This window comes from Xyrauchen texanus, chromosome 30 (assembly GCF_025860055.1).
Source record: "Xyrauchen texanus isolate HMW12.3.18 chromosome 30, RBS_HiC_50CHRs, whole genome shotgun sequence".
In the NCBI taxonomy this organism is placed as follows: Eukaryota; Metazoa; Chordata; class Actinopteri; order Cypriniformes; family Catostomidae; genus Xyrauchen; species Xyrauchen texanus.
The window spans coordinates 41,999,777-42,012,276 of NC_068305.1; the positions used below are offsets into that span (position 1 = coordinate 41,999,777).

At 46.8% G+C, this 12,500-nt stretch overlaps 1 protein-coding gene across 1 annotated transcript in view; it reads right to left on the reverse strand.

Annotated features, from left to right (window-relative positions):
* The window catches only part of LOC127624084 (serine/threonine-protein kinase PAK 5-like), a 61,939-nt gene that overhangs the window by 10,878 nt on the left and 38,561 nt on the right, over positions 1 to 12,500 (reverse strand). The window contains 3 exon segments of the mRNA XM_052098733.1: positions 312 to 803; positions 5,876 to 5,972; positions 5,974 to 6,695. Of these exon segments, the coding sequence (XP_051954693.1) occupies positions 312 to 803; positions 5,876 to 5,972; positions 5,974 to 6,695 (1,311 nt within the window).

The following is a 12,500-nucleotide window of genomic DNA, read 5'->3' on the forward strand; positions in this document are numbered from 1 at the left end:
CCTAGCAACTGGCCCAATTTGGTTACCCCATGTGACTCTACCCTCCCTAGCAACCGGGTCCATTTGGTTACCCCATGTGACTCTACCCTTCCTAGCAACCGAGCCAATTTGGTTACCCCATGTGACTCTACCCTCCCTAGCAACCGGCCCAATTTGGTTGCTTAGGAGACCTGACTGGAGTCACTCAGCACACCCTGGATTCTAACTCATGACTCCAGGTGTGATCGGGAAAATACAATCTTAAAATCCTCTGATGTTTCCAGATTTTCCAGTTAGAAGTGTTGCTGGTCTGTTTGATCTTCCTCTCTCACCTCGTTGAACAGAAGTTCCCGGCGTTGCTGTTTTCTCAGGTCCATCTTTTTAACGGCCACCTGTTTGCCGCTGTGCTTCTCCGTAGCGATGCACACGATGCCTGTGGAGCCCTCGCCGATCTTCAGGAAGTTGTCCAGGTATTCCCGCGGGTCGCCCGGGTTCACCACCAGCTGCAGCGCCGCGCGGAACTGCTCATGAGACACCCGCAAGGGCGGCTGCTCGGATGATGAGCCCCAGCTGGGCGGAGGATACGCACCGGGTGGGATGTACGGGGACGAGGGCTGCGACTGCGCCCCCTGTGGGGTGTAAGGTGGGCTGGGCTGCAATGGCGGGTGCTGATATGGCGAGGGTTTGTAGTGGAAGGGGGGCGGGTACTGGAAACTGGGCGGGTAACCGGATTTGCTGTGACTCTGAGTTAGTTTGAGGGGACCTCGTGGGTACGTCTCGGCCCCGAGCACCTGCGGACTTCCATCACGAGATGCGTACTCGCCCTGTTTGACACAAACAAAGAGGTGTAGATGTGATCCTCCATTTAATGCACAAGTCTGAGTTCACACATAGTTACTCCACATGATATTACAAGCCTATAATGATTTTCAAGCAGATAATTCATCAAGTTTCCAACGAAACACCCACCGAACTGCAGCTATAAATCACTCCTCAGACTCCTATATCACTGCACGAGTGCAGGCCAGAAGAGAGAACGCACTCAAAACATTTAGGACATTTATAGATGTATAACAATCATTATGAAAAGTAACAATAGTTTTAATGCTGAGTCAATATTGAGTTTGTTTAAGGCTCAAGTGAATCAGTGAATCATTTACATGAACTACCTGAACGAACTGACTCACTAAAATGAATCGGAGTTGCTTTGTTTGTCATTATTGAAGTTTGACAGCTGCTGCTCACCGTCTGTTTTATTTTATGGAAAAGAGCTGCGTGAACATTCTGCTAAACATCTCCTTTTGTGTTCCACAGAAGAAATAAAGTCATATGGGGTTAGAACAACATGAGGGTGAGTAAATAATGACAGAACTTTCCTTTTTGGGTCAGAGATCCCTTTAAGAGTGCAAATGTTCTGAGTTCTGTATGTCAGCCCATATAAATAACATTTGGTAAAAAACCCTCTTAAATAAATATATTTAATAATAACCATTATGACATCACACTTTTTTTTCAGCAAAGCAGTAAAATGCAAAAATGCGACAAAAGAAATTTAAAAAGAAATGTTTTGAAGAAAAAGGTTCTCAGCTCAATCACACACACACACACACACACACACACACACACACACGCACACGCACACGCACACACACACACACACACACAAAGACATGCACACACAAACACACACACACACACAGACACTTACACACACAAAGACACACACACACACTACACAGACACACACTACTCACACACACACAGACACACACACACACACACACACACACACAGACACTCGACTCATAGTGGTCACAACGGGCAGCAGATTGAATTATTCCCGCCACACCCCCAACACAAAGAGATGACACGACAAGGATCGCCTCATAATGGCCGTATGATGAGAAGGTTCATGAAGGTGCGGCGTGTAATTATGCCGGTGGGCTCGTTTAATCAATCATTCCCACTGAGAGTGTTCATGGGCCGGAGGAGTCCAGAGACCCCCCCACCCCCACCGCTGGCGGATCCGTGTTCGTGAAACGCACATTAATCTGAATTTGGCAGCGTAATCAACACCCCAACTGGAGTGTGAAATTGAATTCTGTGGCGGCGGTTTTTATGCAACGGCTGCAGAAAAGGAAGGTCCTGCAACATCGCTTCATCACAGCCAGAGCCCTCGAGTCCGCCACCAACACGACAAACCGCTGAAAGTGACCTGAGCGCGCCAGCTTCACGACATCAGTGAGGCGAGACTGATGGGGAACTGCCTCACACAAATATCACAGTCCATATGTGCTGAATGCGCTACAATCTGTTTACCTGAACTGAATCTCTGCAGCTGATGAAGTGCTGCAGTTAATAACACTGAAGTACACACTGCACTACACGCTAAACTACACGCTACTATATGCTGCACTACACGCTGCACTACACACCTGCACTACACGCTACTATACACTGCACTACACGCTAAACTACACGCTACTATCCGCTGCACTACACGCTAAACTACACGCTACTATATGCTGCACTACACGCTGCACTACACGCTACTATATGCTGCACTACATGCTGCACTACACGCTACTATACGCTGCACTACACACCTGCATTACACGCTACTATACGCTGCACTACACACCTGCATTACACGCTACTATACGCTGCACTACACGCTAAACTACACGCTACTATATGCTGCACTACACGCTGCACTACACGCTACTTTACGCTGCACTACACACCTGCATTACACGCTACTATACGCTGCACTACACGCTAAACTACACGCTACTATATACTGCACTACACGCTGCACTACACGCTACTTTACGCTGCACTACACACCTGCATTACACGCTACTATACGCTGCACTACACACCTGCATTACACGCTACTATACGCTGCACTACACGCTAAACTACACGCTACTATACGCTGCACTACACGCTAAACTACACGCTACTATATGCTGCACTACACGCTAAACTACACGCTACTATACGCTGCACTACACGCTAAACTACACGCTACTATACGCTGCACTACACGCTAAACTACACGCTACTATACGCTGCACTACACGCTAAACTACACGCTACTATACGCTGCACTACACGCTAAACTACACGCTACTATACGCTGCACTACACGCTAAACTACACGCTACTATATGCTGCACTACACGCTGCACTAGCACTGCTATACTACTACGCTGCACTACACGCTACTTACGCTACTACACCTGCATTACCGCTACTATACGCTGCACTACACACCTGCATTACACGCTACTATACGCTGCACTACATGCGCATTACACGCTACTATACGCTGCACTACACGCTACTACAGCTACTATATGCTGCACTGCACTGCAGCTACTATCGCTGCACTACACGCCTGCACTACGCGCTACTATATACTGCACTACACGCTAAACTACACGCTACTATATGCTGCACTACGCTGCACTACACGCTACTACGCTACTACACTGCTGCACTACTATCTGCACTACACTGCACTACTATCGCTGCACTACACGCTAAACTACACGCTACTATATGCTGCACTACACGCTAAACTACACGCTACTATATGCTGCACTACAGCGCTGCACTAGCACGCTACTATACGCTGCACTACACGCTGCACTACACGCTACTATTACGCTACGCTACGCGCACTACACGCTACTATACGCTGCACTACACACTCAGCGACTTACCGCAGACGCGCTACTATACGCTGCACTACACGCTGAACTACACGCTACTATACGCTGCACTACACGCTACTGCAGCTACTATACGCTGCTGCACTACTACGCGCTACTATACGGCTGCACTACACGCTGCACTACGCTACTATATGCTGCACTACACGCTGCACTACACGCTACTATACGCTGCACTACACCTGCATTACACGCTACTATCGCTGCACTGCAGCTACTACACGCTACTATATGCTGCACTACACGCTGCACTAGCGCTACTATACGCTGCACTACACGCTGCACTACACGCTACTATACGCTGCACTACATGCTACTATACACTGCACTACACGCTACTATACGCTGCACTACACACCTGCATTACACGCTACTATACGCTGCACTACCGCTACTATCGCTGCACTACGCGCTACTATACGCTGCACTACACGCTACTACTACGCACCTGCACTACTACACCTGCACTACACGCTACTATCACGCTGCACTACATGCTACTATACACCGCACTACACGCTACTATACGCTGCACTACACACCTGCACTACACGCTACTATACGCTGCACTACATGCTACTATACACTGCACTACACGCTACTATACGCTGCACTACACACCTGCACTACACGCTACTATACGCTGCACTACATGCTACTATACACTGCACTACACGCTACTATACGCTGCACTACACACCTGCACTACACGCTACTATACGCTGCACTACACGCTACTATACGCTGCACTACACACCTGCATTACACGCTACTATACGCTGCACTACACGCTACTATACGCTGCACTACACACCTGCACTACACGCTACTAAACGCTGCACTACATGCTACTATACACTGCACTACACGCTACTATACGCTGCACTACACGCTACTACATGCTACTATACGCTGCACTACACACCTGCACTACACGCTACTATACGCTGCACTACACACCTGCACTACACGCTACTAAACGCTGCACTACATGCTACTATACACTGCACTACACGCTACTATACGCTGCACTACACGCTACTACATGCTACTATACGCTGCACTACACACCTGCACTACATGCTACTATACGCTGCACTACACACCTGCACTACACGCTACTTTACGTTGCACTACATGCTACTTTACGTTGCACTACATGCTACTTTACGCTGCACTACACACCTGCACTACACGCTACTATACGCTGCACTACACGCTACTATACGCTGCACTACACGCTACTATACACTGCACTACACACCAGCATTACACGCTGCACTACACGCATGCACTACATGCCTGCACTCACACACTCACACACACACACAATCTCACACACATACACACACACACACTCACACATACACACACACACACTCACACAATCTCACACACAAACACAATCTCACACATGCACACACACACAATCTCACACACACGCACACACACACACACACACACACACACACACACAATCTCACACATGCACACACACACATACACACACAATCTCACACACACACACAAACACAATCTCACACATGCACACACACACAATCTCACACACACACACACACACACACACTCGCACGCACACAATCTCACACACACACACTCACACAATCTCTCTCACACACACACACACACACACACACACACATCTCACACAATCTCTCACACACACACACACACACACACAATCTCACACAATCTCACACATACACACACAATCTCACACACACACACACACACACACAATCTCACACACGCACACACACACAATCTCACACACACACACACACACACACTCTCAAACACACACTCTCACACACACTCTCACACGATCTCACACACTTCATCAATTAATGTTCAGTTCTATAAGACACCAACTGCAAACCCCAGAGAAGCGTCTGAAGAGGACTCAGTTCACTGGAGAGCTCTACAGTTATGAAAACAGCTTTCACACCAATAAAACAAACCAAACTCTCACGTCAAACAGACTCAAGTCCACAACAAAAGCTCTAGTGGGAATGTGTCCTCATGGTCTTTGAACATAGAACAAATAAACCGTTATTTTGGAAAACATTTCATACTGAATTTGAAACATATACAGAGTATGTGATCTATAAAGATGGACGTGAGATGATGTTTACCTTGCTTAAGATGAGTGTGGATGTGTTTTCAGAGAGTCTTGGATACGTGTAGGAGCTGTACGATCCCTGCGGCGCTGCTTTAAACGCTGCTGATGCCGTACGGCAGACTGGGCTCCTGCAGTCCTGAACCCGAACGCGAGCGCTGGCGAATGGCAGGCTGAGGACTCGTCTGACTGATGTACGAAGACTTCGGCCTCTTGTCGTAGTCGTCCCGAAGTCCTGAACCATATCCCCAGATTCCATTGGGATAGCTCACCTGCTCGCTTTGAATGGAGACTCGAGAAGGCGTTCCGAGCGGCTGTTCCCGGTAATCCTGACTGGATCCACCTAGAGACGCCCGGTAATAATCCCTACGGCCGCTCAGGGCCATTTCATCGGTGGACAGACGCATCTTGCTCTCCAGGTACGCGTGATAGTCTGGCGGCATCTTTGCGTAGTCGGAAGACTTCTGCGGCATTGCATCGGGGTAGAACGGACTCCGGATGGGGTGACCGTTCTGTTTGAGAGAGAAGCGATAGTGTCGTCCAGTCCCAGGCCAGTCCCCCTCGTGGACGCCTTTGTCCCGATACGGGTCCATAGACAAGTCCTTGCTGCTGTCCAGGTCACACGAGAAACGGCCGTAATAGTGAACAAACCCGTTCTCCTCCGGCCCGCCGCCGGCTGCCGCTCGCGAAAGCGGTTTGCCGCCGGCAGTCTGGTGCGCTCCGGGTGGACTCTCCTTCCTCAGGGAGTTTGAGCGGGTCACAGAGATGCTGTCAAACTCTTCTAACAGTCCGTTGATGGAGGCATCTTTGGGTGGCCGGCTCCCGCGGACGATCGTCTACAAACACAAGGGTGAAACAAGTCACACCTCCACATATAAACTCAAGAACAATGGCAGCTACATGAACACAGTGACTCTTTCCCAGAACCTATTGAGCTACTTAAGTAGACAGTAATTTCAGACATGGTAGGTGCAAAGGTTACTCCTTCAAAGGCACGACTCTTTTGAAAAATTGCATCTATAATTTTCTTTGCTATGCAGATGATTTACAACCAATGATCCTAATGGCCGAAACATCACTCAAGTACGCAAACGCAGACACGAGCAAGTGGCCAACGTGTGCTCCCGTTGTACATACATTATGTGCACGCTTGCGTTGCTCTGACCGTTACAAACCTCATACCAGAAGAGGGCAATAGATCGTTTAAGCACGACGACGAAACCGGTGCTGCATGTGAAACCAGGAAAATAAGGTGCCAGTTTCCTTTAGAGTTCCGTTCATTCAAAACAGCTGCCGGTTAAGCCATTAACTGATTAGGCAGCAAGTCAGCCGCCTATGTTTTCGGATGCAGCCCGGACGTGGTAGACGACTCGATAGTTGAAGACTGGGGAAGAGACACGGTGAAAAAAGAAGTTCATTTGAACGGACTGGTGACCAAAACAATGTGCCTTTATTTTCGAAAAGATTCAACTCATATTGCTGCCTGAGTCCGCCATGACAGTTGCTGATTGAAAGAAGGAAATGCGCCCTAGCGCCCCTTGTGGCAATGCTGAGAAAGCAGCGCATACTTGCGTTGTGTTATGAAGTGAGCGCTGAAACATTTCACAACGCAACGATGCGTGAAATCGATCTCGCGTAGCAAGGAGTGTCTGCGTTCACGTACTTGCGTAGAGTATGTTTGGGCCTTAAAGGTAAAGTTCCTCGAGCATGTAATGCAGACATCAATGGAGGGAATGTCATTGTCTTCAGTTCAATACTGATTAAACATATAACTGATTGTTATAATTGGTCATGCATTTAAAGCATTACATGGGTTGGTGTCAGAATTCTTAATTAGACCTTATGAAACTATTAGATCTGGAATATTAGATCTGCCAAATCTGTTGTTACTGTAAGTCTCGTCTAAAAAGTCATTTTAAAGACTTGCATATACATATATATATATATAAAATGGAGTCATGTGATGCATGTGTTGATGCTGCCTAAGAAGACTGGTGCTGTTTCTCCACCAACTAACATCTTCTGCAGTTTTGTGGCTTTGCTCAAATCCTTTTTCATTCATGATGTTTTTTAATTAAACTGCTCAAGAGGACTTTAAGACATAGCAGACATTTCTGCATTACTGTAAATCTGCTTTGAAATGATATTTATTCTGAGAAGCTGTATACCAGAGGTTTTAAAGTGGGCGTTCAATCTGAACACGCTTGTAATCGCAGTGTTTGGCAGCAGCACGCTCACGAGTCGAGATTAATCAAAGCTTTGCTCGTGACACCCCACAGGTGCAGCTCATGAGCGTCTGACACAATCGCCACACAAATAAAACACGGATAAATACCCAAATGAGTGACGCACACGCTGAACGGATGACCAGAAGGATCTTCCCGTCTGAAACTTTCCCAAGCAAAGAATCCTGATTCACCAGATTTGACATGTTCTTTCATGCGTGTGTATGATGCAGTGTCAGAGCGCAGACGGTGTCGTGTGCCCTTGGCCTGATTCTACAGCTTCTCTTTGACCTCATTTAAGTTGCAGATGTTCATGACCAGAAGGAAAAGTAGCACAAATGTGCAGAAGTTCTAGAGCAGCACTCACTCAATGATCTAGAACATGTGAAATGTAAATAACCATAAAAACATGCAGAATTCGTTTTGCTAAATGATTGAGCTCATCAACTTTTAAAAGGGGCGAAGAGAAAATGTCCTGCATCTTTTGTTGTTGAAATCAACAGTATAAATAATGTCACTTGATGTCAAATGTGAAATTCGGGTCCTGAAGCAAAATCATTTGTGAAGCACAAACTGGCGTCTCCGGTTCTCCCGCTGATCATCTGATGCACGCTCACGGCCCGGCCACGCCCCCCTCATCACAACAGCATGTGAGAAAAGTGTGATATATGCACTTAATATGCCTGCGCACTAGAGGGCGCTCTAGCTCACCCCTGTATTTGTTGTGTTGAACATGAAGAAGATTGAGTTCCCAAGTAAACAGAAAATTAATCAACACGGCAATCGTCTCCGCTTCTCATTGTGTTATTAAAGACAAGGATATAACAATTTTGGGGACGAGGAAAATCCTTATTGAACCCATACTGCAGATCTGATGCATGTAGTGAACTTGTAGAACAACACCCGACAAAATGGCTGTGTTTATCGGTCATATGGATGCCTTTGATGAGTCAGCCGAACAATGGGCTACCTACATAGAAAGGTTTGAACAATTTGTTGCTGCTAATGACATTGCAGATGAGAAACAAGTTGCTGTGTTACTAAGTGTAATGGGTGCATCTACATACGGACTGCTGCGTACTTTAATCGCTCCGGATAAACCGGGTGGGAAGTCATTTGTTGACATTGTGCATGTTTTGAAAGAACATTTCTCGCCGAAACCGATCGTGATTGCAGAAAGATTTAGGTTTCATAACCGCAATCAACAAGAAACAGTAGCACAGTATGTTGCAGTTTTGAAAAAGATGAGTGAACACTGCGAATTTGGGACACATTTGCAAGATGCATTAAGAGATCGCTTTGTGTGCGGGCTGAAAACGGAGTCTACACAGAAACGGCTACTGACGGAAGCAGCTCTCACGTTTCAAAAGGCGGTGGACATTGCAGTGTCTATGGAAACGGCCACGAGGAATCTCAACAGTTAAGTGGCTCTTTGAAAGTGAATGCAATGTCCTTGCAAGAGCAAGGGGGCAGCAAATGCTACCGTTGTGGAAGAACAAACCACAGTGAAAAAGATTGTTATTTTAAAGAGCAGCAGTGCCACAACTGTGGTAAAAAAGGCCACATTTCCAAAGTTTGTAAAATTAAAGCAAAACACACAACTGAATATAAAAAGTTTAAATCAGTGAGGATGAAAAATGCCCAACAGAAAAAGAGAGTGCATCACATGAATGTGAAAGATTCCTCAAGTGATGATACTACTGATATGGAACTGGCACTGCATGTGATGTCTAGAAAGGAGGAATTATCACACATCTGTCTAAAGCCAAATGTAGAGGGGTGAAATCTTGGAAATGGAATTAGACACTGGAGCTGCAGTTTCTTTGATTTCAAGAGAACTTTACAATGAACGACTAGCCCATAAACCATTGGGAACGACAGATGTGATTCTGAAAACCTATACTGGTGAGGCGGTGTCTCCAGTAGGGGTCATAATAGTCAAAGTGACAATGAATAAACAGAAAGCAAAATTACCACTCCATGTCGTGGAAGGAGATGCCCCACCACTTTTCGGGAGAGAGTGGCTCAGGAAAATTAAGCCGAATTGGCGTGAAATTAAAAGTGTGGGTAAAGGGTCAATGGAAACATTGCTAACAAAGCACAAAAATGTCTTCAGAGAAGGACTGGGCTTGCTAAAAGATTTTGAGGCTACAGTGTCACTCAAACCACAGTTCCAGCCACGATTTTGTCACGCATGCAATGTACCCTACGCACTGAAACCGAAAGTGGAGGCAGAATTAAATCGTCTATTGGAGCTGGGGGTCATCTCCCCTGTCACATGCAGCGAATGGGCTACCCCTATCGTACCAGTGGTAAAAAGGAATGGGGATGTGAGGATTTGTGGAGACTTCAAAGTAACAGTGAATCCAGCCCTTTGTGTTGATCGTTACCCGATTCCACGAATAGAGGACTTATTCTCATCATTGGCAGGGGGTCAACGTTTCACCAAACTGGATCTCTCAAATGCTTACTTACAAGTGCCTTTAGCAGAACGCTCACGCAAATGTCTCACTATCACCACGTCGAAAGGGCTGTTCTGTTACAATCGTTTACCATTCGGCATCGCTTCGGCTCCTGCAATTTTTCAAAGGGCAATGGATCAGATCTTACAAGGTCTTTCCAATGTTCATTGCTATCTAGATGATATATTAGTGACGGGGTCAAATGACGAGCAGCATCTAAAAATGTAGAGGCAGTCCTCAGCTGTCTGGATGAGTTTGGGCTATGTGTCCAACGTGAGAAGTGTGAATTCTTTAAAGATTCGCTGGAGTATTTGGGGCACATCATAGATGCTCAGGGTCTTCATAAGTCACCAGAAAAGGTCAGGGCAATCAGGGATGCGCCTGCACCGAAGGACGCAGTCAACTTCGTTCATTTCTAGGACTTATAAACTATTAGTCGATTTATCCCTAATCTTGCATCAGTACTAGTTCCCCTCAATGCCCTTCTGTGTAAAGGAAAGCAGTGGCTGTGGTCTCTTGAGTGTGAGGATGCGTTCAACAAGGTAAAAAAATTGTTGCTGTCACAGAGCGTACTAACCCATTATGATCCACAGTTACCAATCAGACTGGCCTTTGATGCATCGCCATACGGCGTGGGTGCCGTCATCTCACACATCCTACCAGACGGGCTGGAAAAACCAATAGCCTTTGCCTCGAGAACATTGAGCAAAGCAGAGCAAAACTATGCTCAAATTGAAAGGGAGGCACTTGGAATTGTCTTTGGAGTACGAAAATTCTACCAATATCTGTACGGGCGGAAGTTTACATTGCTCACGGACCACCGTCCGCTGACAACAATTTTCAGTCCAACGAAATCTATTCCATCTATGGCTGCGGCCCGTATGCAGCGCTGGGCTTTGTTGTTGGCAGCATATGACTACGATATCCAGTACAGAGTTGGTGCACACCACGGTAATGCGGACGGTCTATCACGTCTACCTCAGGTTAAGCTGGACACAGTGGAGTTGCTTCAAGTCAAGCATCTGGATTCTTTGCCAGTGCTGTGTTCAGATGTTTGTAAAGAAACAAGGTCTGATGCCACTATGTCACAAGTAATGGAGATGGTGGCAACGGGACGGTTTTCACAAGTCACAGATGCAAATAATGTGCTCGCCCCGTATGTGAACAGGAAAGATGAGTTAACTACACAACAGGGTTGCCTCATGTGGGGTTGGAGAGTTGTTATTCCTCCTAAACTGAGATCCAGGGTACTGGCAGAGCTGCACACTGGGCATCCGGGTATCGTAAGGATGAAGGCAGTTGCCCGGAGCTATGTCTGGTGGTCTGGCATTGATGCCCAAATTGAACAATTGTCAAAAACCTGTCACTCATGCCAAACGACGCAAAAAGCTCCTGGTCCCTCACCATTACACCCTTGGAAGTGGCCGGAATCACCTTGGCAGCGAATACATGTGGACTTTGCAGGTCCATTTGAAGGACACATGTACTTGGTAGTCGTGGATGCTTACTCCAAGTGGCCAGAGGTGTGTGTGATGGAGTCAACTATATCTACCAAGACCATTCAGGTGCTGAGAGGATTATTAGTCATTATGGACTCCCAGAAGTGCTGGTTAGCGATAATGGACCTCAGTTCACCTCGGAGGAGTTCCAGACATTTGTCAAGTCTAATGGAGTGACACACACACGTTCTGCACCTTTTCACCCAGCTACGAACGGCTTGGCTAAACGCTTGGTCCAGACATTTAAGCGGGCACTACGTTGTTCTAAGGGGCCAACTTCGATTCAACAAAGGCTGGACACCTTTCTACTGGCGTATCGAAACACTCCACATGCCACCACAAAGGAATCGCCTGCCATGTTGTTTCTGCACCGCAGGTTGCGTTCTCGCTTGGATTTGTTAAAGCCTAATGTTGCCTCTGTGGTGGAAAAAGCACAAATCAAACTGTGCCAGCAG